This window comes from Bubalus bubalis, chromosome 9 (assembly GCF_019923935.1).
Source record: "Bubalus bubalis isolate 160015118507 breed Murrah chromosome 9, NDDB_SH_1, whole genome shotgun sequence".
Taxonomy (NCBI): Eukaryota; Metazoa; Chordata; class Mammalia; order Artiodactyla; family Bovidae; genus Bubalus; species Bubalus bubalis.
The window spans coordinates 4,126,123-4,153,024 of NC_059165.1; the positions used below are offsets into that span (position 1 = coordinate 4,126,123).

The following is a 26,902-nucleotide window of genomic DNA, read 5'->3' on the forward strand; positions in this document are numbered from 1 at the left end:
TAGAAATATGAAAAGTTTTCTTCAATATATATGTGATTTTAACAAAGAAAGAAAAACAGTCCATCAGTACCTTTAATACTTAAAGTGAAAGTGAGGTGCTCCATTGGCAAGGTATTTGGAATAAATACAGTACAATTCCTCTGAAGAATGGCTTGCTGTTACTTAAGATTTGGAACAGCAACATGTCAAACTATGCCTCAAATCATCAGTTCAGTTCAGTTCAGTCACTCAGTTGTGTCTGACTCTTTGTGACCCCATGGACTGCAGCACGCCAGGCCTCTCTGTCCATCACCAACTCCCGGAGTTTACCCAAACTCATGTCCATTGAGTCGGTGATGCCATCCAACCATCTCATCCTCTGTCATCCCCTTCTCCTCCTGCCTTCAATCTTTCCCAGCATCAGGGTCTTTTCCAGTGAGTCAGTTCTTCCCATCAGGTGACCAGCTTCAGCATCAGTCCTTCCAATGAACATTCAGGATTGATTTCCTTTAGGATGGACTGGTTGGATCTCCTTGCAGTCCAAGGGACTCTCAAGCGTCTTCTCCACCACCACAGTTAAAAAGCATTAATTCTTCCTCAAATCATACGGCCCCAAATAAACACTTGCTGTAATAAATCTTTTTAGCCTGAGCATGAGTGGAGCCTTCAACCGCCAATTCCAAGCAGGAAGCCTTTCCTCCCTGAATAACCGCATCGCCTTCTTCTTCCCACAGGTTCCAGAGGGGTGACTACCACATCGACGTCTGCATCAACGACTACCTGGACGTCTTCTGTCCTCACTACGAGGACTCTGTCCCGGAAGACAAGACGGAGCGCTACGTCCTCTACATGGTGAACTTTGACGGCTACAGTGCGTGCGACCACACGTCCAAAGGGTTCAAGAGGTGGGAGTGTAACCGGCCTCACTCTCCAAATGGACCGCTCAAGTTCTCTGAAAAGTTCCAGCTCTTCACACCCTTTTCTCTAGGATTCGAATTCAGACCAGGCCGGGAATACTTCTACATCTGTGAGTACACGGTGATTTTTGTGTGTGTGTTAGGTGGCAGCTACAAGAAGCCAGACTAATTTTTTTTTTTTTTAAGCCATGTTTCAGAGAATTGCAGAGAGCTGGACTCTGCCTTACGGATGTCTCCTTGTAAATGCATACACCAGGATCCCTTGATACATTAGCTGGAAATTGGGAGCACAAATTCGATTAAAGACACAGCGCCTCTCCCTGTATGAAACTGCATGTCAGCCTGTTCAGTGAACCACTGCTGACCTGTGTTTCTTTTAAATGAAAAGTGCTGGGACTTCCCCAAAGCTCAGGAAAAGAAAAAGAGATTCCTGAAAGAAAAATGAAAAGAAATAATTAAATTTACATAGCTTGAAGTCATCGGATTTCTTATTCAGGTGTCACCAATATCCTCTCAATCATCCACATGTTCAGGGAGGAAGCCAAAGCCCCTGCACATGTTGGCATGCTGACGATAAATACTCTCTTTGCACCAAGGAGAAAAGACAATTATTAAGAGCAGCTGTGCCTTTAAACAGGAAAGAGCGTGAAGGAGTATCTAGAAAGGGTTCCCAGGGAGCTGGTATAAGTGAGCTGTGAGCGTTAAGAGACTCTAAAACTTTCCCCGCAGACCTCTGTATTAATCACATGGCCATGGCCTGTATTGTCCGCCGTCGCACACACCGTTGCATCTCCAGGCTACACACTGGTCATATTAACGCTTCTCAAGCCTCACTGTGCCCAGGTCACCTCGGAGTCTTGCTATCAGGCAGATTCTGATTCAGGGGGTCTTTGGTGGGACCTGTGATGTGGTGTTTGGAAAGCTTCCGGTGCTACTGCTTTGGTCCATGGACCATACTTGAGTTAGCAGGGTTGTAGGAATACCTCAGTCAGGCATCTTGCTGTGTGCCTGGACTCACCTTTAACTAGTATCAGATATTTAGTGCAAGTCGCTCAGTCATGTCCAACACTTTGGGACCCCATGGACTGTACAGTCCATGGCATTCTCCAGGCTGGAATACCGGAGTGGGTAGCTATTCCCTTCTCCAGGAGATCTTCCCAACCCAGGGATTGAACCCAGGTCTCCCACATTGCAGGTGGATCAGATATTTAAGGTATCTGGGCTTTCCCAAGTGTTCTGTCGGCTGAAGATAATAAATGTTTAGGGTACTTTGGTCTAAACGACGTGTGCTGACCAGCTTTATCATGGCTCAGAAATTTGGTGGTGGGGGGTGGTGTGCAAAATGAAAAGACACTCTTTCCTCAAAGAGCCACTGTCTCATGGGGAACAGACTTGTAAGCCGGCAGTGAAAGTGGAAATGGACAAGTGCTGAAGGCCTATGAGTGCCGGGAGCCGTGGGAACCAGGGGAGGCGGGGCCTCACCTGCTGGAATGATCAGGAAGTGCTGAGCCAGGCAGGGCCTCCCGGCGTGCTGAGCTGCTTGTCACTGCAGATGAGATAAAGAACAAAAGGTTCCTGGTTTTCTGACTCACTGCTTCAACCCCAGTGTCCTCCCCCGCAACCAGCGCCTCACCCACACTTTTTAAGCCTATAAGGATTTCTAGCTCCTCTTCTTCTCCAGAAAACAGAGTTTTCTAATAAGCCGGATTTCCCCATCACAAGGGCACTCTCACTTATATTGGAGTTGAATTTAAAGAGGAAATTGAACAGTACCAGTTTTATTATTTCAGTACATACTTCAGTCGTTAGTCATGAGAAAACATGTAAAAGTCTTGATCGTTATCTCACATTCAACCCATAAAATAAGAAAAGGAATATTGAGTACCACAGATGGAGGACAGGCCAGCGCACAGTGAAGCTGCACGTTCTCAGGCCGCGGGCTCTTGCCTCTTGCTGATTTTTTTACTTTGTGAAAGAATCTCATTCAGCAGATGAGAAAGAGGAAAAAGGAAGACTTCAGTTGTGGGACAGCAACTCATTAATCGCCCAACTCTAAAATATCATGCTGATGCAAAAGGGAGCTATTGCCGGGTTCAAAATTTTCATACGGTTTCTTAGATTAGCCAACAAAAGCAAAAAGCCAAAATGAATAGAGAACGCTAAGATGGGAAACATACTCAACAGCTAAATGGTTGATTGCATGATTATTAGAAATTACAGAATCCACTGAGGTTCATAAGCAAGATGTTATTATTCAAATACACTCATGGTGCTTATGACTGGTTTTTCCTCATTTGTGGTTAAATTCAATATTTCACTAAAAATCATTATGTGTCTTCTATAACATTCATTTAACAGAGTCATTTAACTGTCAAGGGCTCCTGTCAAAGTAATTGTTCAAAATGCTTCAAAATATCAAGAGCTTCTTTGCTGTTCGGCTGAGTTTAACCTGAATTACTTTTTTTTTAAATGAAAGGTAAAATAGCACAAAATTAGCAGCAAAAAGATGTTCATTTACAAGAGGTGCAGTGGCCTGGTCATTGGTTAAATTGAATTTTCAACCAGGTTTTAGAACCAGAAGTGCTTCCTTCCCTGTCTTTTTAGTAGGAAAGGGTTTTCTCTCTTCCTTTCACTGCTGAGAGTGGATGTCTTGCAAATGTTTCATATAGTGTGGTCGTAATTAAACTAAAGGATTCTTAGGGGAGGATTGGCCCTTGGTTGAATTTTCCTGTCTCCTAATATGCGTGGAATGAACACGATGATTGGGAAACGGCTCTTTTCACACTTATTACCTTACAAGGGGCTCTAACTGCTGATCTCAGGAGCCAGTCTGACTGCCCACTTGTCATCTTTATAAAATGTCCTTACTAGGCCGGGGGCATATTTCAGCTCCTCAAGGCCTTAAAATCCCTTCCAAGTTTTCCAAAAGAAAAATGCAAGCTATACAGTGTTTTGGCAGTCCTGCTGCAGGCTGCTGGAGGAAGGTTCAAGCTCAGTGGTAACTGCAGAAGCCCGAGATTCAGGTCAGGTTTGGACTGGGGCGGGGGCAGGGGGAGAGGAATATTTCATAACAGGAAATCCACCGCACGACTTCGATTCAGGACACAAATCTGAGTGTTCTTATCAAGTTCTGCTTTATTTCCTTCTTAATTTCTCTAAGTTATACAAATTGAAGAAAACACTGTAGTTGGAAATATCTCACGGAGTTTCCTGTTTACGTTAAAAATAAAAATACCCTTCACGGGTCTAGATCCTTTATTTGTCCTAAGAACGACTGCACCACAGCTTCCTTTCCATGCGAACGGGCAGTCTCGACTAAGTTGTTGGAATCACCGATAACTGGTCAGGTAAACAAAGCCTGTCTTCTCAATTGGACAATTACTGTTTTTAATCTACAGGAGGGATTTTGTTAAGAGTTTGACACACCAGAATAGAGAAGGTCAGTGTTTTGTCTATCAGTTTATCTATAGATTTGCAGAACTGCCCATCAATAGATGATGCCAATAGTCTTTTATATAGACTTTCTAAGGCAAAGAGTTATTTTAGAAACTTCAAAAACACTTCCTTTAGAAATGATTCTCATAAGCATTAAGCATGAGGACATGTTTGAAAGAAGTTTTGTGTGGCTATTTTTAAATCAGACCAGGCACAGGGGAATAAATAAGAGCACTGTCGGTTATTTTCATAAGTCAACAGAACTGCTGATTTTGAGTGTCCTCTTTGATAAAGTGAGGAAAACTGAGTACTGAATCCTTGTCTTGACCTAACTAGGTATATAATCTTGGGCAAATCATCTAATCTCTCTAGATTTTTAATTCCACATCTGTAAAATAATGAAGCTGTGATACATGATTTAAACTTCCTTCAGTTCAGTTCAACCGCTCAGTCGTGTCTGACTCTTTGTGACCCCATGGACCACAGCACGCCAGGCCTCCCTGTCCATCACCAACTCCCGGAGTTCACTCAAACTCATGTCCATTGAGTCAGTGATGCCATCCAACCATCTCATCCTCTGTCATCCCCTTCTCCTCCCACCTTCAATCTTTCCCAGCATCAGGGTCTTTTCCAATGAGTCAGTCCTTCGCATCAGGTGGCCAAATTATTGGATTTTCACCTTCAGCATCAGTTCTTCCCATGAACACCCAGGACTGATCTCCTTTAGGATGGACTGGTTGGATCTTATTGCAGTCCAAGGGACTCTCAAGAGTCTCCAACACCACAGTTCAAAAGCATCAATTCTTTAGCTCTCAGCTTTCTTTATAGTCCAACTCTCACATCCATGCATGACCATTGGAAAAACCATAGCTTTGAGTAGACGCATATTTGTTGGCAAAGTAATGTCTTTGTTTTTAATATGCTGTCTAGGTTGGTCATAACTTTTCTTCAAGGAGCAAGCGTCTTTTAATTTCATGGCTGCAGTCAGCATCTGAAATGATTTTGGAGCCCCCCAAAATAAAGTCAGCCACTGTTTCCACTGTTTCCCCATCTATTTGCCATGAAGTGATGGGACCTGATGCCATGATCTTAGTTTTCTGAATGTTGAGTTTTAAGCCAGGTTTTTCACTCTCCTCTTTCACTTTCACCAGGAGGCTTAATGAAAACTTCCTTGGAGCATTAATATATCATAGGGTGTGTGCACTAGGGTGGACTTAACATTGGTAAAATGGCCTAGTGCAAAGCCTTACTCAGTAGGTGTTCAGTAAATGCTAGTGAAAGGGGTATTTTTTAGGGAAAGGAGGAGTGGAACCGCATACTAGAATTACTGAACTAGTTCCACCTCAGCCACCCGACCCGAGCCTCGTGGTGTGTGGTGTAGACTAGTGTGGCAGGCTCCTGTCTGTTTACACCACACACACACACACACACTCCACATCACTGCACTATTATACACACACACACATACACCAGCCACATCACTGCACTGTTAAAGTGCTCCAGGGACTTCCTGTCTGACCAAGACAAAACTCCAAGTCCACACCTGGCACGCAGGTCCTCCGAGGTGAGTCCTCTCCGCACCGTCTGGACTTCTCCTGCTGCCGGCTCTGCCTGTTGTCTGTGTTCCGGCCGCCCTGTCCCCGGTTCCGCTTCCCTGTCCAGTGCCCTGACCTCAGGAGCATGGGCCTCTATCCCCTCCTGTTGGAGGCTCTCGTCCGCCCAGGCAGCTACCTCCCTTGCCGTCACTGACTTTGTTGTTGTTGTTGCTCAGTCGCTCAGTCGTGTCCAACTCTTTGTGACCTATGGACTGTAGCCCACCAGCCTCCTCTGTCCATGGGATTCTCCAGGCAAGAATACTGGAGAGGCTTGCCATTTCCTTCTCCAGGGGATCTTCCCGACCCAGGGATTGAACCTGTGTCTCCTGCGCTGGCAGGTGGATTCTTAAGCTCTGAGCCACAGGGAAGCCCCTCACTTGCTTTAGGTTGGGTCAAAAGAGGTGTCCGAGAGGCTACTCTGACTTCTCTGTATGAAGATAATGTCTGTATCACTCTCTCCACTCGCTCTGCTTTATCTTCCCTCAAGCACTTATCACAGCGCATGTTTATGGCCGTTTGTTCATGGCCGTTTCTGCTGTATGTCGTCTATCGTATTGTTTGGTATGTAGTAGGCGATCAGTAGACAAGGCTCACTGGTGTTCACACAGCACTTCACGTTCCAGGCAGGGTTGCAGACGCTGCAAAGGTCTCAGAACAGCACTGTGCTGTCCTGTTCTTATTTGCCATTTTACCCGTGAAGAAACTGAGGCACAGAAAAGTGACATAACTGGAAAAAAGTTCATACTAATGAGAAGTAGCTGATCTGAGAAGAAATTAAGTGAATAAACAACTAAAAGGAAGTGAAGAGCGAAAGCCCTAGGTCTTAATATGCTTAAAGTCCAAAGAGAAAAATATACTTTATTTTGTATTTTTAAAGGATTAGAAATGATTAGCACTAGTGTTTAGAGAATCTTCCTTTATAAATTCTACTGGAACCCCAAATTGGGAAGTACAAGATACATTTTAAACACATTTCTACATTTTCAGCTCTCCAATGATATTTCAACTGTATCTTCCCAAGTGGTTGACCTTTTTAATACAATAACTTCAGAAGCCAGAAAAGTTGTACTTTCAAAGAAATACTTCTTAAATCCACTCAACGTTCAGCATCCAGACTGAATCATGATTGCACACTTGATTCAGGAGGTGAGTGATTTTTAATGAGAGACCTGGTGGTTCAGTCGCTCAGTCGTGTCTGACTGTTGTGACCCCATGGACTGTAGCCCACCAGCCTCCTCTGTCCATGGGATTCTCCAGGCAAGCATACTGGAGTGGGTTGCCATTTCCTACTCCAGGGGATCTTCCCAGCCCAGGAATCAAACCCGGGTCTCTTGTATCGCAGGCAGATTCTTTACCAACTGAGCTACGAGGGAAGTCAGTGAGAGACCTACAATAAGGAAAATAGATACCACTTTTTAAAAATGATACTAAAAAGGCAGAGAATTCTAGCATTTGCCATATCTAACGTATAGCTGATCTCCTTCAAAAGAAGATACGTGCAGGAAAGACAGTGCATAGTCAAAGCACTCAGATGGAAACCAGAAGTTTCTGAAGCATTATTAGGCAACACTCTTCCTAAGCTTATTGGCAAGTAAACTTGAATACACGTGATGCTTCAGTTTTACTCCTTTATAACTGATATGGTGATAGAAGTATGGAGCTGGAAAATCTCATCAGTGAAAAGAACTTTCATGGAGCTGAAGCTGTCTGCTCAGGTCTTTTTGGTATACATATATATACTGCTAAGTCAGGTCAGTCGTGTCCAACTCTGTGCAACCTCATAGACGGCAGCCCACCAGGCTCCCCCGTCCCTGGGATTCTCCAGGCAAGAACACTGGAGTGGGTTGCCATTTCCTTCTCCAATGCATGAAAGTGAAAAGTAAAAGTGAAGTCGCTCAGTCGTCCGACTCTTTGCGACCCCATGGACTGCAGCCCTCCAGGCTCCTCCATCCATGGGATTTTCCAGGCAAGAGTACTGGAGTGGGGTGCCATTGCCTTCTCTATATATTTAATTAGAAAGAAAATCATGAGGGCCATTTATGTTATTATGAGCATCATTCTTAAATCCATACTTAAATGCATGTGGTTAACTGCTAGTTCTCTGCTTTATGTTCTTTAATTAAAAGTTTATAGTCTTAAGCTGTGAAGTAATTTTAATATGTACTATACAGTTTTTTTAATCTGACCAAAAAAAAAAAAAAAGAAACCTAAATTCTGAAGAGATATCTTGAGATGATCAAGATAAGTTTCAGAAATCATTTGACTGTACAAGATAGTTACAGACTGTCCTTTACGAGGTGTAGCAATACTCAGTCAATCCAGAGAATACTAGCATAGAGAAAGTGCTTCACTTCCCAACTGGAAATGTTCCAAAAGCTTATTTACAGGTGAGCTGTTTGGAACTCAGAGTGCCATTTCTTCCACGAGTGTTTCTAAAATCAGGCAAGCGCTCCATAATGTGGAAAATCTGTTGAACCATAATATTGATTTAAACCGGTATATTTTAAGTCAAAAATAGTAGAAAGCAGCACATAAAAGTGTTGATTATTGTTTAATGAATAAATACTGCAGCAGTAAACCAAATAGAACAAAAAAGCAATTCAATTTTCTCTTAGATGCTATTGTTTGAGAAAAGGAGATAAATTAGAAGCATTAGGTTTTGTACACCCACTGCAGCAGTTCTCTACTTTCTTAGTAAGTTGTTTTGTTCATATGCTGGGGATTATATCAAAGGAGGGGGGGATATATTACATCAAAGGAGAGGGTGGATCATGGCTTAAAAAAAAGAAATAGCATAGACTCTAGTGAATGTACCCTTGGGCTCAAATCCCTCTTCTATATTCTTAATTGCTATGTAACTTTGGGTAACTTAACCTCACCACGCCTCACTTTCCTCGTCTGTAAAATGGGTATATAATAATAGTTTATTATCAGAGTCAATCTTACTTCCAAGGTTCGATTAAAACAAATTTTTTAAAGACCAGTCGACTACCAAAAGGATGACTTTAATCAATGTCCAACAAATTTTGCACCCTTTGGAAAGTTACAGCAAGCTGAATAGCCCGGTTTGACATTTTAGTTTAATAAAAGAAAACCTCACAAGCACCTTGTAAAAATTCACATTTTAAGTCCATGCAGTATACTGTGAAGGAATACTCCGCCAGGATTATATATGCCTAAGGAAGTCTTCATCCCTCTTTAGAGGTCTGGTTTTTCAGCAGCTTACTTTAGTAATCTACATTAAGAATTATTCAGGTCTTGACAGTTCGCACGAATCTGCCTTTTTTTCGAGTTGTTCTTATTGAAACAGAAGAGTGTCAGAATGGCACATTCATCAGAGCAGGAAGTAATCTTTTCCCGTCTTTTGTAGTCTTTTGCTCTTGCATGGGGGGTGACCTGTAAGGACAATGTCCTTTCTTAAAATGAACAGCTCAGCACTTGCTTCAGTGTCAGTGTGTATCTGTGTGCACTTTTGCTTTTATTATTGAAAAGTGTTTTTGATTACTGGTTTTCTTTTAGCATTAAAGGTTCTAGCACATACTTCAGCTGAGATTCAAGGGGCTTATGACAGAAATTTCCAGGACTATGGGCACATACTAATTCATCTTCTGAATTTTTTTTAATGTTGTGGCTCGAATAATGGCGTTCATGAGGCATATTTATTTTTACAGGGAAGGAAGTTAAGGGTAGTGTTAGGGAATTGACAAATTTTAAGATTTTCTAAAGTGGAAGATAATGAATATGGCACAGACATCAAATAGTAATCGCTCAGATATAGATACAGAGTATATCTTAGTTGCTAGAATTTAGGGTTTTTTCTTAGGTTTTAAAAAATTTTTAATGTACAAATGAAACCGTTTTCCCCCACTTAGACACTAGAAGTTTGTCTGGGATTATATCAGACTTCTGTCTGAAGATAGTCATTATATTCCCTTTTATACTTCCAGAGGTCTTCAGTGAACCTGCAAAAATGCACCTTTTTATTTAAGGAATGAGTTTAGAGAATTGTATCTGTTTCAAGTTGTCCCTAGCCATCTTTTAGGAAAGCTTGAATGGCTTTCAAGGGCTCTTAAATGAAGGTTAAATAAAGAACCTAAAACAGGATATTTAGGGACTTCCGGATATTCTTCTGATTTAATTATAAGTTTCTCTTATGAAAATGATGTTTGTTGCCAGGTTAACCTTCTGAACAAGCAAGAATGCTGGGTGTCCGCTCATGGATGGCTGGAGCATGGAGCCTTTCCCTGGCTTGTTTCACCTGGTCTGAGTGAAACCCAGGGTGCAGGAGGCAATTAATAGCAACAAAGGATATTTAACAGCACTTTATTATTTTTAAAATTCTTGGCAGTGTCATTTGATTAAGTGGGGAGAATTTTAAAAAGAAACGTATGCCCTATTAAATGACTGAAGGATGAGATCCTGTTAAAGAGAATCAGAGAAATTGGTGCTGGGTTGGTGAAAAAGGAAACTGGGGCAGACATCACTGCTTAATAGATTTTGACTTTGGGACCGTTCTTAAAGTTCGCAGAGGGAGCCTTAAAAGCTCTTGAATAATTGGGGCTTGATGGCAATTCACGGGATCAGCCATAAGAAGCAGGAGACTCATAAGAATTCTTCTCATTGCTTGAATTTTTCAAAGACTGCGACACTCAGATAAGAAGCTCAAAAACAAAATAATTTGTGCTTCTTTTAAGAACTTGAAATGCTACATTACGAGATGGAGCGGGGGAAGGGGGGGGACACGTCGCGTTTTAACCTCCTAAAGGGGAGGAAGGAATTATGTCACCTTTTGCTTCCTTTTACCCCACTGAGACTAAATGCTGATGTGGAAGTGGATGAAAGGATTATTCTTTGTAATCCCTAAATGTCAGAAGTGGCCGCCTCTCCGAGAAATAACGCACCTGATTAATTGTGTAATTTCACAGGGAAGTGCTAATTCTCGGCCTTATAAACATGTAATGTACTAATTTGGTTTCCGAGTTAACTGAAAACAGTCTAATGAGCTGCTGCATCGTGTGTATGTGCAGCGTTACACAGAGCAGACGCCGGGAGAAATGGAAATAACACGCCAGTGACACTTGGAATAACAGTGTTTATACCCCATTGACTTTGGGTTGTCAGCATGCTATTCTCTGTGTTTCCCTTAGTAACTTATTAAGGCAGCTGAACTCCAGTGTGCTGGTGTCTAAGTGTCATTTGTTGTAAATTACACAAGCATGCACACACCAAACGCATAGTCAATCTTCAGGCAAAAAAAAAAAAGCATTTCCTCCTGTAGACCAAAATATTCTCCATGAGGCATGCACACAGAGTGAAAGGTGACTCTCAACATGGGGCGTGCTGGAAGAACAGCATTCTGGCCTTCCGTTAGAAGAAATACTATTTCTACAGATTTTCCCACTCATCTGTTCGTGCTCTATTTTAACAGAATGGTCGTGTAACTCTTGGTTTGAAAGTTGTCAGACAGCCTCACAGCAGGCTTATATTATCTACAGAGTTCTTTATGAGGAAATATAAATCACCACAAATGAGACTTTTCACAGCCAGAGATATGTAGGAATTTGTGTCAGTGCTTTGCTGGCTTGCTGAAAAATATCTCTAGGCTCCAAAGCTCTCTCACAACTCATCCCCTGCTCTCTACCCTTTTGGGAAGCAATGCTCAAAACTTGAGATTTATGGTCCAGAGAGCTGGTGGTGGCTATAAAGTTTTCTATTTTCTCTTTTCTTTAATATTAATGCAGAGAACGAGGCATTATCATTCATTATTTTAGTTCATGAGTATCCTGTGGGCTTGAAATATGGTTTCTGAGGATATGGCTTACCTCTGTTTAATGGGGGAGATATGTGGACTTTGGCAACAGGCTTCTTTTCCATCAGATATTTTTAGGCAGGTGGTAGAAAGTCCGCCTTAGGAACAGAACTTTAGTATATGGGCTGTATCCAGTTTTAGTTTTAAAATGTAAAGCTTTACAAAATATTAATTCATTTGGAGCCCCAAAAGTAAAATGTCATGAATTGGAGAATAGCCAGCCAGTCTATTATTGTTAGGAATTGGAATTTCAGTATCTTTTCATTGTACTATTTTCAGAGACGTGTGATATTTCCAACTAGTTTTTATCTTCATTAAGGTTAGGTAAGTTTTAGTTTATAGTTAGCACTCCCTTTTACACCCAGATCTTTAAAAACAGTATTTCTGAGTCATTAAGAAAGAATATATATAATGTTTTTAGTTTAAATCTGCCCAGATTCCAGTATCTCCAATATTTGCTTTCTAAGGGAAACTCTTTTTTTTCCCACACTTTTTAACACATTTTTTTTTTCAGTCAGTTTTCTCCCTAAATACATGATCACAGGCTCTAAGATCCAAGTTGATGATGTTTCCCTGTATGTCTTGCTGATCTGTTTCAGTGAGTCCTCAATCTTCAATTCAGACCGTCTTGCTTCATAGTAGGCCTTATTTAAGGGCTTCCCTTGTAGCTCTGTTGGTAAAGAATCAGCCTGCAATACAGGAGACCCGGGTTTGATCTTCAGGTTGAGAAGACCCCCTGGAGAAGGAAATGGCAACCCACTCCAGTGTTCTTGCCTGGAGAATCCCATGAACAGAGGAGCCTAGCGGGCTACAGTCCATGGGGTCACAAGAGTCAGACAACGGCTCATCTACTTAGACTTATATTTAAGGAACAAATCTAAACAAGGAGTGTATCACTAGGTGATTTTTTTTTTTTTTTAACTTTAAATAGATTGCTTAAAGGTCTTGCTGTATACACCGGGAGTAGTTTAGTTTAGTCAATTTCGAGATCACATAATGAATATTGTAATGATTTAAATAAAGTTTAGAGATTTTTTTTTTTCATTAAAGAAAGAGAAGATTGTGTCAAGAGGAAGATACATGTGAAGTGCTGATTTGACAGGCCAGATGGAATTCAGGTCTCAGGGCTGAGATACTATCCAACTTTAGTGACCCACCTGCATGGGGGGTGGGTATGGGCATAAAAAAGCAGCCTTTTGCTAAAGACTTACTTGGACATTGACTGATGACTGCTCCCCTAACACTTGGGATAATCATGGTGATAGTGCCTTAGCATTTATTGCAAGTTTGCTATATGCCAGGCACTGTACAAACACTATACACGTCTTAACTCATTGAATTCTCGTCTATAAAGTGGGTACTATTATTATCCCCATTTGACAGAGGAGGAGATGGAGGCTGAGAGTGATTAAGTAACTTGCCTGAGGTCATGTAGTCAGCAGTGAAGTCAGGATTCAAACCCATACAGTTTGACTCCATGTCTAAGCTCGTTACTCACTCACGTCTTGAGAAATGCTTTCAAAGAAGCGAAAAAGAGGCAGGTTTGAAGCACCCTTGGCAAGTCATCACGTACGTGCCATCTGCACCCTGGAACTCAAGGCAGACTCAGCTCTAAAAATGGCTAATGTCATGCACAGTGAGGGATGTGATCCCTGAGTCACATACTAGGAGGTTTACGGGTTTGTAAAACAAGGTAGGGCGGTACTGAAAGTGACGACATAATAAAATGTCACTCAGTCTTCCTTCTTCCATTGGAATGAAGACACTGAATGATTCGCAAGACTGTTGAAAGTTCTACATCTCTTTGGTACCCTGAATCGTTTTTTCAGAGAATGAAATTTGATTAACAGATTCAATAGCGCAGCGTCGGCGCTGGTGGATATGATAACAGGGCATCGTGAGCCACTGCCTCGACAGGGCAGCTTGTCAGCAGGTCATGTGGGGACCGCCCGTTGCCCTCCCGTGTCCTTAAGCTGCACAGAGGCTGCAATGACTGTTTGCGTTTTGTGAGTTGTGTCTGCTGTTGCTATCGTTGTTATTTAAAATGCATGGAGAAGGCAATGGCACCCCATCCCAGTACTCTTGCCTGGAAAATCCCATGGATGGAGGAGCCTGGTGGGCTGCAGTCCATGGGATTTCGAAGAGTCGGACACGACTGAGCGACTTCACTTTCACTTTTCACTTTCATGCATTGGAGAAGGAAATGGCAACCCACTCCAGTGTTCTTGCCTGGAGAATCCCAGGGACGGGGGGAGGCTGGTGGGCTGCCGTCTATGGGGTCGCACAGAGTCAGACACGACTGAAGCGACGCAGCAACAGCAGAGCCTTTCGCAGACTTGGTTATCACACATTTTTGCAAATTCAAAGAAAAAGGAGTAGAGATTCTACGAGAGGAAGGGCCACCTGGAGGACTTGGAGCACTTGCAGTCTTTAGCAGGAGGTTCGGGAATTGCTGCAGGCATGGGCTGCCCCCAGACTTTACACAGAAGGTGCCCAGGCTCTGATTCTCAGCGGTGGTTGTCAGAGCCGGTGGGGAGGAGGGGCGGTCTGCAGACCTCCGGAGAACAAGCTTCTCGCAGCCCATGGGATTTCCTCTCTGACCTGCCTCCAGCTCCTGATAAGGAAATCAGGACAGCAGAGACTCTAGGATCAGTGACAAGATGGGGCTGACTAGGATGGAAGATATTTGGAAAATAAAACTGGATAAGTTGAGCCAGATTATGGAGGGCCATTATGTCTGGTCTGAAGAATTTGGAACTTACCTAGCAGGCAATGTTTCTTTTCAGAATCTGTGCGTTTCCCCTACTTCTGAAGGGAAAACTCACGTGGGCCTTATTATATCGGAGAAGGCAATGGCAACCCACTCCAGCACTCTTGCCTGGAAAATCCCAGGCCTTATCCTATAACCACACTGAAATAATAAATCACGCAGGCTGGTTATCTAGTATCAGCCAGCAGGCAGTGCACGCTCCTCCACCCCACGTGTGTACATGTGTTGTCTCATCCGTATCTTATCTCCGCTATGTGTTAGGCGCTGGCGTTACCCTCATTTTACAGATGAGGAAACCAAAGACCCACAGGTCACATAACTTGACCAGAATCGCACCGTCCTGGCGCAGCGATGGCCGCCTTGAGCGTCCAACTCCAACGTTCATGCTCATAGCTCTTTTCCGTGAATGGCAAGTAACGTTTGGAAGCTTATTCCATAAACGGTAGCAGTGCTTATGAAAAAACTATTCCCATCTCTGCTGTTTCTGTGTGGTCTTCAGCTTGTTTACTATAGCTCAGGGCTTTAGGTTTTTTTTTTTTTTTCTTTACATAGGCTTAAAAAAATTTTTTTTCAATTTAAAATTTTTAAATTTAAAAATTAAAAAAAAAATTTTTGTTTTTTTAAAACCCACTCTAGTTGCTGAGCGCGGGGGCTGCTCTCCAGTTGCGGTGCATGGCTGCCCTTTGCAGTGGCTTCTCTCATTGCCCAGCAGGGGCTCCAGGACGCGTGGGTTCCAGTAGCTCTGGCGTGGGCTCAGTAGTTGCCACTTATGGGCTCTAAACAGAGGTTAATAGTTGTGGTGCATGGGCTTCGTTGCCCCATAACATGGGGGGCCCCTCCAGACCAGTGTCTCCTTTTATCAGCAGGCAGAGTCTTTACCCACTGAGCCACTGGGAAGCCCTGCATAAGCTTTCATGATGTTTTTGTTAAATGAAATCACTAAACCAATAACATTTTCTGGATTACTAATTTTATCAAATAGCTGAATTTCTGGCCTTTTGATGTGATGTGTTAGTTTATTAGTGAAGTCCACTTTAGAAGATTCACTGTAGCTCTTTCCTAAAATATTTATATTAAAAATGCTATACAAATCCATTTGTCAAACTTTGACTTGAGCCGTCAGTCCTTGTATGTCATTAAGCTTGCAGAACATCTCCAGGGGCTACAGAAGGGTATATCTCAGTGTTCTGTGTTCTTTTCCCATTAGTGCGCCCTTCAGCACTCACCGAGCTGTGCTTCCTCATCAGGCAGATGGGGGGGCACCATGGAGTGACAGCAGACAGTGCTCGGGATCTCTGTCTTCCAGGAGCTCACAGTCCAACAGGAGAAAAGTGTATCCATGAAAATGATAGCAAAAAAAAATCACGAGATTGACACTGTCCATAAAAGGAGAGAGAGAGAGAAGACTTCGTGAACAGGAAGACAGTAAAGATGTGACGTGCAGTTTTGACAAGGTGGAATTCAGGTCTCACGGCTTAGGATACTGTCCTAAGCTGAGTCACCCACCTGCGTGAGGGGTACAGATGCAGACTCTTGGAACCCACGTCCAGAAAGTCTGACTCATTCAAGTTTATGAGATTTCATTTGCAATACGTGTTCCAGAAATTTCCCCCGAAGGTGATATTTGTGTCACACTTAGGGAACACAGGCTTAAAGTGAGAGCAGGTCAGTCTGAATTCGAGACGTAGAAGAAGTGGGTATTGGAGGATTTGAGTGAAGGAAGCAGCCACATCAGGGTTGAGAAAAGGCTGTCTTTGTTATATGAATGTTTGTTTAAACCAGGGAACTCAGAGAGAGACCACGCTAGTCCTGGTCTAAGATCAAGACTAAGATAAACTAAGATTCTGGGAGTAAAGCCCACTCACCGGATCATAACAAATTTCTCCTTCTGTCTTACAAAGCAAACTCTCATTTGCTTCATCCACAAACAAGATACAGTTTCAACCAGGCTGATGCAAACAAGAACTAGGTAACCCTTTGGGGTGTTTTTGTATTTCTTACACAATTATAAAAATTTTTGTTATAAAATGTGTTCCTTTTGCAACATGGTAAGCTTTGTAAAGTGAGGATAACAATCATAAAGTCATATAAAAATAGGGAACAGGCATGATATCCAGTAATAAGAAATATTCATTTTGGACCAACAGTTTAGAAGAAAAGTGTGTGCCTGGGGAGGAACGAAAGAATAGCGAGCAGTTTTGTAATTTTCTATCGATATAACGTGAGGTTTTGGAAGGTACAGTGAAGAGGTGGGTGCCTATGGTCTGTGACCGGGGAGGAACGAAAGAATAGCGAGCAGTTTTGTAATTTTCTATCGATATAACGTGAGGTTTTGGAAGGTACAGTGAAGAGGTGGGTGCCTATGGTCTGTGACCGGGGAGGAACGAAAGAATAGCGAGCAGTTTTGTAATTTTCTATCGATATAACGTGAGGTTTTGGAAGGTACAGTGAAGAGGTGGGTGCCTATGGTCTGCGGCCTTTCCTGCTAGTCAGTTTGTGCTTTCTTCTCCCTGGCGCTGAGTTAGAGTCTGATGAAAAAGGAGTGTATCTAAATGGAGTCGTGATTCGGTTTTGATGAAAGGTCAACAGTGCTGGATGTTTAATCACTATTTACTACGTATATACTGAGTTAGCAATTTTTTTTTTAACTTTTTGGCTGCAGTGTGCAGCATGTGGGGCTCTTAATTCCCCAACCAGGGGTGGAACCCGTGTTCACTGCATTGGAAGTGCAGAGTCTTAACCTCCGGACTGCCAGGGAAGTCCCAGCCATCATTTTTTAACCGTATAATATATTCTGATTCTTAGAAAATGAGACCATTATTTAATAGGTTCCTTTAAAACATATTATTAAGTGTAGAAAAGCAGATGAAAATGAGGAGATCTGGGTCTTGAGTCCATCGCTTCTTAGGTGTGTTAATTTGGGCAGGAGGCTTCAAAGCCTTGCCCTCAAATTTGCTATAGATGAATGAGTTAAAGTGCGGGTTTAATAAATGGTATTCTTAATATTGATATTTGAAAGGCAATTAGTTACTTTCTGAGTTTCTGTCAAAATTAATGGTAGCTACCATGACAAGTTTTTATGGGTACTTTAAATTATACATTTACATGTGTCAAAAATAGTTCCTCTCATCTACTAGTTTGAAATACACTGGTGATCAGAAATAGCTGACTCTCATTTACTCACAAGGGCATTTTTCTCACACTCTTTGCAGAATCAAATATGACGAAAATGTATTAAATCAGTTGACGGGGGTTCATTTAGACTGTTCTACAGGGGTGAAGAGGCAGAAATACCAGTCTGTCACTTAGAGAACCATTCTTTGGGTCCTGTCCAAGTCTGCAGTGGTCAGTTGAATTCGTTCAAAATATTTTCCAGGGCTAACTAGAAAATTGCTTTACCATTAGCAGGTTTTATGCACCTGTTTTGTTTTGCTTTTTTTTTTTTTACCTCCATAGAGTCTCATACCTGAGAAATATGGAGAAATGTTCTTTTCCTAAATTGAAAAACTCAGCTGTGGTCTAAATGAAATGGGATAAATTATCTTTTTCACAATTATCCATTAAAGGAAGAATTAGGATTAATATTAATCACAGATGTTTCATCAAGTTTTATTATCAACCAGATTGACTGCCAAAGTGCTTTCTGGAAGACATTCTCTCTCCATCCCCCACCTGCTACTGAGAACAAACTGTTATTATGGGTCCTTAGATAAAGATTAATGGTTTTGGCAATTTATTTGAGGAAATCTGTATTTTACTGTGCGTTCCACTTCAGCCCAAGGCGTCTCTGAAAAGCATGGCTTGTCAGCTCCTTGATAAAATTGCACAGTGAAGTCACAAGAGAGCATAATCCGTTCCACCATCAGAAGCAGATCAGTAAGGAGTCCAAGGTTTATGTCACCTGACCCATAGTTTTCTGGCAAGCCTTGTTTATAGATAAGAAAAGTGCCTAATCTAATCTTGGTATACGAGCAGCCATATTTTTACCCATCACATTTCATTGTTATGTCCACTTTCTTTCTGGAATAATTCATCTTCACTGCGTGACTCTTATAATAATTGCAGATATTTGATAATGTCCTTCATCCATTTGCAACGTACCCCATAGATGAGTAATTCATTAAGGTTTTCCACTTGTAAAGTATTTTTATCAATTCTACCTAACTTAAAAAAAAAAAAAAAAAAACTCTTTCTCTACTGCTGCTGCTAAGTCGCTTCATTCGTGTCCAACTCTGTGTGACCCCATAGACGGCAGCCCACCAGGCTCCCCCGTCCCTGGGATCCTCCAGGCAAGAACACTGAAGTGAGTTGCCATTTCCTTCTCCAATGCATGAAAGGGAAAAGTGAAAGTGAAGTAGCTCAGTTGTGTCCAACCCTCAGTGACCCCATGGACTGCAGCCCACCAGGCTCCTCCGCCCATGGGATTTTCCAGGCAAGAGTACTGGAGTGGGGTGCCATTGCCTTCTGCGCTTTCTCTACTAAAGAGATTATTCCAACTGAAGACCTCAGGATGGACAGAAACCAATGCAATGCTGGGTATCTAGAACTTGGAAACAAGTACGTAATTAGATATATCTTATCAAGACCCAACCATTAGATTTTCTCAACTCTAACATTTTTCCATTCCTTGAGTCACTTGACTCAGGATGCACAATTTCTGGGAAAAAGGAATTTGATTGGCATATATGCTTTTTTTAATGAATTTATTTTTTTTTAATTGAAGGATAATTGCTTTACAGAACTGTGTTGTTTTCTGCCAAACATCAACATGAATCAGCCATAGGTATACACGTGTCCCCTGCCTTTATGCTTTTCCTTTGGAAAGAATGAAAAGCACTTAGCCTGGAACCCCACCAAGACTGCACAGAATAAGGAAAGAGGAGTTCTTCAAGCGTTTGTTGTTGTGCTTTGGTTTTTAGCCTGAGGAAGACACGCAGTGACGCCGAGGAGGTGGAGACCACCACTGGCCAAAACAAGGGTGTATTTCACTGCGAACAGTCGTGTGGAACATGTGGAATTGTTCCAAAGGAAAGGAAATCTATGCAGTAAACCCTTCAAGTGCAATAGGGGCAGAGCATCAATTTCGCATTTGTACGTCTAGTTGGTTGTACACTGATATTTTATCTTTGTCTAGTACTTTTGCAGGCTTTACTGTGTTCCCAGCAAATTAAAAAATGTGACTCATATTTTTCAGTTAGGATTTCTCTCACATTTAATTGCTTTTCTTTCTCTTAATGGAGATAATATGAGGAAGCAAAGACACACCAAAAAAAAAAAAAAAAGGAAAATACCCTATTGACTTTCAGCTTTATTTCACTGACATCAACAGAATACAAGAAACGCAGTGGAATCAATTAAGTCCCATGTCTGCAACTGTCTAACTCTAGTCAGACTGAGTCAGATAACTGAGTCTGTGTCTTCAAATGTAAAATAAGGGGGTTGGGCTAGATTGCAAGAAACAGGAAAATGATTAAGATGTTACAATTTCTGACAACCAAGCTTTAAGTGTTGGAAATTCTGAGTTAAATAAAATTATTTTTTCTTTCCTGCAAGACTTCTTGGGGCCTTAAATGTTATTCCATGAATTGTAACTGTCCAAACAGAGTGATACAATATATATTGCTGACCAAACTTACTGGATTTAGGAATTCTTTTTCATTGGAGCATCTTGAGGGACCTGGCTTGCATGGGAAAAAGCTAGATTATTTATAAAATCCCATTCAACTTTAAAATATACTAAGTATATACTTCTCCTGGGCTTCCCTGGTGACTCAGATGGTAAAGAATCTGCCTGCAATGTGGGAGACCTGTGTTTGATTCCTGGGTCTGGAAGATGCCCTGGAGGAGGGCAATGCAACCCACTCCAGTATTCTTGCCTGGAGAACCCCATGGAGAGAGGAGCCTGGTGGGCTACAGTCCATGGGGCCGCAAAGAGTGGGACACGACTGAGCAACTAAATACACGCATGGATACTCCTCCTAGCTGTGAACAGTATGAAATACACTGTAACGACGTTTATCGTCCAGACCTCTCTGCAGACTTGCTCTGCAGTTGAATCTGCATGCTTGCATCTCATCCTCTCTGGAGATAAGCGACTATGGGCTAGCTGTTTCTTCCTTCAAGGATTCATGTGTTGTGGTAAATTTTGCCCCTTAAATTCCTCTGGCTATTCCTATGAGAGCTGCTTTAAGTTTTACAAATAACTTTTGCCGCTTTTCTGGAGTCTTATTTCACATGTACATCCAAAACACGAAAGCGGCGCCGTGACGAGATCTGGCAAGCGGACCTGCTTGAGGCGTGTTCACCGTGCGTCCGCTGTGCGGGCTACCTTTCCTGAGACACGCCTGGCCTGCAGTCTGCCGTTGCTTCTGTCCTGCATTGTTCTAACTGAGCCTCATCCCACTTTGATGGGTCAGGTCACGGTTCTCTGAGGACGAGCTACCTTACGCAAGCAGCTCTGCTTGTAAACCCCTTCTCAATCCATCTCACGCCCCCTGATGAAAAGATGACGTGAAACCTCATGAAGGACAGGGCAGAGGGCTAGAGGGAGCAGGGAGGCACTCTCACTAACATGCCTTCAGAGTTGGTCCTGAACACTGATAATCCTAATTTTGCAAGGGAGAACTAGCCAGCTTCACACGCTCCTGTCCAAGGTAATAGGCTCTTTACCTGTGTCTCTGGAGGTCTTTTCACCTGATAGTCTTCCCTCCTGCTTGACCATGTGGCCCCTCCAGGTGGTGTCCTCGCCTCCCACTCATGAGTCCTTCTGCTCCCCACAAAACCATGTGCAAAGTGTCCCTGGAGCTTTGAATCATGAGGCTCTGCTCGCTGGGCCAAGAGAGTCTTTGGAAGCTGTTCTGGGATGGAGCCCTATGGGGACTCCCTACAGCAGTGATCCCAAAACAAAGATGAGGCATAGTCCCCACCTGCACGCATTCAGCCCTGGGTGGCCTTGGAATAGGCATTCAGTGAAGCTTTTCAAAAAACTAAGATCATGGCATCTGGTCCCATCACTTCATGGCAAATAGATGGGGAAACAGTGGAAACAGTGGCAGACTTTATTTTAGGGGGCTCCAAAATCACTGAAGATGGTGATTGCAGCCATGAAATTAAAAGATGCTTGCTCCTTGGAAGGAAAATTATGACCAACCTAGACTGCATATTAAAAAGCAGAGACATTACTTTACCAACAAAGGTCCGTCTCATCAAAGCTATGGTTTTTCCATTGGTCATGTATGGATGTGAGAGTTGGACTGTGAAGAAAGCTGAGTGCTGAAGAATTGATGCCTTTGAACTGTGTTGTTGGAGAAGACTCCTGAGAGTCCCTTGGACTGCGAGGAGATCCAACCAGTCCATTCTAAAGGAACTAAGTCCTGAATATTCACTGGAAGGACTGATGCTAAAGCTGAAACTCCAATACTTTACTTTGGCCATCTGATGTGAAGAACCGACATTTGAAAAGACCCTGATGCTGGGAAACATTGAAGGCGGGAGGAGAAGGGGACGACAGGGGATGAGATGGTTGGATGGCATCACCGACTCAATGGGCATGGGTTTGAGTAAACTCTGGGAGTTGGTGAAGGACAGGGAGGCCTGGCATTCGTGGGGTCGCAAAGAGTTGGACATGACTGAGCGACTGAACTGAACTGAACCTAACTGAAAGCTTTTCAACTGCCTTGCGTCTGGTACTCCCTTCAGATTGGCAGGCGGGCCAAAAGGCCCTCACTTAGACCTGCTCCCTTGGAGGCTTTTAATGACTTTCTGCCCAAGTTTGATTAGGTGCTTTGGTTCAAAGCTGATGGAACCACTCCATCCCACATGGAGCCTCCAGCCCCCATCTATCAAATCCTTGCCTCTTCCTTCAGAAACCTGGTGATAACTTTCACATTGTGCATCACACTCTGGAGAAGGACATGGCAACCCACTCCAGTATTCTTGCCTGGAGAATCCCAGGGACAGAGGAGCCTGGTGGGCTACAGTTCATAGGGTTGCACAGAGTCAGACAGGACTGAAGAGACTTAGCACACACACTGTAAAATGTAACAACCTGCGGGCAGGCACTGTGTCTCTTTTGCTTATTGTAAACATAGCGGCCCAGGGAGCAGAAGCAGTGACAGATGAAGAATGAAAATCTACCTCCGTGAGGGTTTAGGGTTTTCAGACACAGTGCACCGTGGCTTTGACAGCGAGGATTCCTGCTTTCTGAAATGGCTGATTGGTGCAGATTTAAAGAATCTAAGACCCTGCAACGTAGTTTTTTTAAATTATCCTTTCTATTCTAAGAGGAAGTTTAACCGAAATGGGGTAGAAGGAAATAATTAATGTTGACTTTATCCCCTTGAGGAAAATCTGAACAGGTCTATATCATTTTACACAAGCGTGGCATGTGAAAATTAGGATTTTACAAAAGATAAATTGCAGAGAGTGATCACTCCTTTGACAGAACTGGAGTTCTTTTCAGTAGCCCTCGAGCAATTTTTCCAGGATTTGATTTCTAAAAATCCAGTGTACGTTTACTTTTCAGGATCAAATGGGTTGCGAGGAGCAAAAGTAGTTGAAGGTTTTGAAAAGATAGCTACCGGGGATGGGAAGAACCTTTCTTTGAGGGTGGGCTGGAATCCCAGATGCCCGAGAATCGAGGTCCAAGCTCATCAGCATCCTGCTCAGTGAGCTGGTGGCAGGGGACGGTGTGCCTGCCCGTGTGGCCATCACCTTGGCGGAAGCTGTACGTGTTCATCCCGTCTTACACTGTGCAGAGAATAAGGGCTGGTGGCTACTTAGGAGAAATAACCGTTCTATGACTTCATTAGTTTTTCAAATTAGTATCAGAGACAGCTCCCACTTTTCACCACTCTGCTTTCTGGAAACAGAACCATCAAGCAGAGGGTTGTAAAGTGCCTCCCATTTTCCTCCAGGACTAATATCTTAATTGAGACCGCGTCTCTGACCGCGTATTTGAGAAAAAAATAAATCATAACTCTGAGCGCCCCTGTGTCAGAGGCAAAGATGCTGTAGCCATAACCTTCCGCCCTTATTTAAAATAGTAAAAATTATACTCTTTTCTTGAAGGGGACATAAACGTATTATACACATTGATTTCATAGGCACTCTAAAGAACACAGTCAGCAAATGAAAAGTTCAGCTACATGATTTCACGAGATTTTAGCAGAACGACCTATACTATCAATTCGTTGAATATTTAGTCCCCGATAATTTGGTTCTTTGTATTTAAGGGGAGCTTTGTGGATGGTTCCCTTGCCCTAATTGTATCCTGGGTGGTTCGAGTGAAATTATATCCTGCGTGGTTCGAGTGAACGGGTTTTTTTTATGCTTTCGATCAATGTCCCAGGGACAGGTCAGTCTGTTCTATACCCTTCTCCAAAGTAAGGTGGGGTTTGGCCTTCTTGAAGCTCTGAAGCTCGGGTTCTTCAACTTGTAAAGAGAGGAGACCGAAGCAGATGGCCCCTAAGTTCATGACCTTGAGTTGAGTGACTCGGTGGTTTCGGCCTGCAGGTTAATGCAAGGAGGCAAAGGGGCCCATTGTTTAGCTGTGGAGGAGGATGGAGATAAGACTCACCTCCGGTCCAGTGGCCCCTAATGCATTTTCAGGGCGCGTCCCCTCAGTGCCCCTCCAAGTAAAGGCTCCCAGCGAAAACCTGCCCTCCTTGCACTTGGTGCTCAGCTGGTATTGTGTTACCATCTGCCTTCACCCTTCTCAGGAATGCCTTGAAAATAACCAGCAGGTTATTAGCAGAAACTTTTTCAAAGGTACTTTAAAGTCATTTTGCCTTATACAAATATATTTTAGTGTATTTTAATTGAAAGTGGGGAAAAAAACTCACTCTACCTTGAAAAATAAGCCACTTATTCAGATTTATAGCAGGCTTAAGGACCTACTTACATTGCAGGAAACCCATATGCTTGCTCACTTACTGGCTTTTCTATTTTACCTTTTCTACTCTGCACTTGTGATTTTGTGGGCCTTTATAGTAGGTCAGTGAGCAAACAAGCATTTCCTTGGGGGGACTTTGTCTTTCACTCATTTATCATTTTTTTCCTTCCTTCATTCAACACATATTTACTGAGTGCTCACTGCTGACCAGATACATTTTAGACTCTGTGAATGCAGTAGAGGAAAAAATAAATGGGTAAAAGTCCTGCTTTAATGGAGCCTACACTCTAAAGTAGGGTGCCAGGGGGTGGGGAGAGGAATAAACAAGCAAATATATATGCAGTATGTCGTGTAGTTGGTAAGTGTTAGGATGAAGATATAAAACAGTAAGAAGGACAGACAATATAAAGGTAGGGAAATCACTTTTATATATATTTAATATATAATATATCTATAATATATAAATATTTTATATTATATATATAAATATAATACATTTAAATATATATAGGGTAATTATCTTTATTCAATGATCAATATAGTTTTTATTATATAATTATGTATCTCTATAATTATATAGAGGTGATGAATAGAAAATGAATGTTCAGGAAAGGCCTTTCTAGTGGTTAATGCTATTAAATAGTATTAGGAACCGTGTTCCTAATAATATTAGGAAACTTGCTGCTTGTCAGGCAGGAAGCCATGGGTCTGTCCGGCAAAATGGTTTTCTGGGCGGAGGGGACAGACAAACACGAAGGGCCAGGGGAGGGTTGCCTGTCTATGTCCAGACCATTGGGACAGGGCGTATGTACGTATGTGTGTGTGTGTGTGTGTGTGTGTGTGCGCGCGCGCGCGTGTGCATGCTCGCTCTGTACACGTGTGCTCCTGTGTGTGATGGATTAGAGCACGGGGTCACGGTGGACTGTGCTAAGGATCCAGGAGCCGTTGCAGGGTTTTGAGCGGAGCAGTTACATGATCTGACGTGCGTTCTGCCAGGATCACTCTGGACTCCTGTGCATTTGTCCAGACTGCAGCAGGATCCTTTCTTTCTCTGGCTGGCTGGGATCCTTTGGATGTAGTCCGTTACCAGGAGGAATTTTTGGAAAAGAGATGGTGCAGAAAAAAGAAAAAAAGTTACATGTGTTGTTGAATAGGACATTCCTGGATCAAATATCTACACTGCAAGTGAAAAAGAAAAAAAAAAAAGTCACCCTCTTGCTAAGTCACCCTTGGTGCACTTTATTAACGAAGCCACGTCCTTCCTGAACTTAAGGCAGGAATTAGCGAGTCTAGGGCCTCTGCTGTTTTTCTGGCATCAGGAAAGGCAGGTGACTGTCTGCATGTGTACAGGCATTTGGGCTCAGCAGACCCCCAGACGGAACCCTCTCAGCTGGGTTTTGGATGAGAGGAAGGTTCTGCTTTGTGTGTTACATTTGGTTCTGGTGCCACCGCAGCGTCAGTTAATCTACTTCTCCGGGCCAAGGCCCAGGCCCCAGAGGGCTGGGAGCAGGCAGCCGGCGTCCAAGTCCCAGGGGGTGCCGTGCGTCAGAGACAGCCAGGCCAGCCGAGGAACTCCCCTCGCAGGCTGTGAGTACTAAGGACGCCGCCAACTTTCTGGTTGCCATTTGGGACGTCGGTTTACTATGTTTTGTTTCGTATTTCCTCCTACAGTGGTTCATATGGGTCCTTAGGACAGCCTCAGTTACAGTAATACAATATCTAAAGGCACGATTAGGAAATACCCCACACACAGGGCACGTCTCTGCCGCAAAACTCTCGCTTGGTTTTTTTACTGAAATGCGCTGCAAATGCGGTCAGGTTTCACCAAGTTTCAACCCGCTCTTGTTCCGTTGCTCAGTCGTAGTCTGACTCTTTGTGACCCTAGGGACTGCAGCACGCCAGGCTTCCTTGTCCTTCACTATCTCCCGGATTTTTCAAACTCCTGTCCATTGAGTCGGTGATGCCATCCAGCCATCTCATCCTCTGTCATCCCCTTCTCCTCCTGCCCTCAATCTTCCCTAGCATCAGGATCTTTTCCAATGAGTCAGCTGTTCGCATCAGGTGGCCAAAGTATTGGAGCTCAGCATCAGTCCTTCTAATGAATATTCAGTGTTGATTTCGTTTAGGATCGACTGGTTTGACCTCCTTGCAGTCCAAGTTTTAACCTACCCCTAGGCTCTTTTGGAAGGACTTTTAAAAAGTTATGGGAAATTATGAAATGAATATTGAAGGTATGCTTTGTACTGTAAACTGAGGTCGTATAGTTTTGGCATCAGAAAGACTTGGATTTGAATATCCAGGCTGCTGTACACTAGCTTCGTATGTCAGCAGCTGACGGCTTATCCCTCTAAGCCTCAGTTTCCTCCTCTCTAAAATGAGGATAATAATACCTGCCTTGCAGAACTGTTCTAAAGATTAAATTTAACAAACCTGGCACAGTGCCTGGGACACAGAAATAGTAGATAAATGGTAGCTATTATAATAATATTATTATGCATCCTGAAA

At 42.9% G+C, this 26,902-nt stretch overlaps 1 protein-coding gene across 2 annotated transcripts in view; it reads left to right on the top strand.

Annotated features, from left to right (window-relative positions):
- EFNA5 (ephrin A5) overlaps positions 1 to 26,902 on the top strand; it is a 288,851-nt gene that overhangs the window by 237,137 nt on the left and 24,812 nt on the right. For both annotated transcript variants that reach the window (XM_006068849.3, XM_006068848.3), the window contains exon 2: positions 714 to 1,006. In XM_006068849.3, coding sequence (XP_006068911.1) covers positions 714 to 1,006 — 293 coding nt within the window. The remainder of the gene's footprint in view (positions 1 to 713; positions 1,007 to 26,902) is intronic.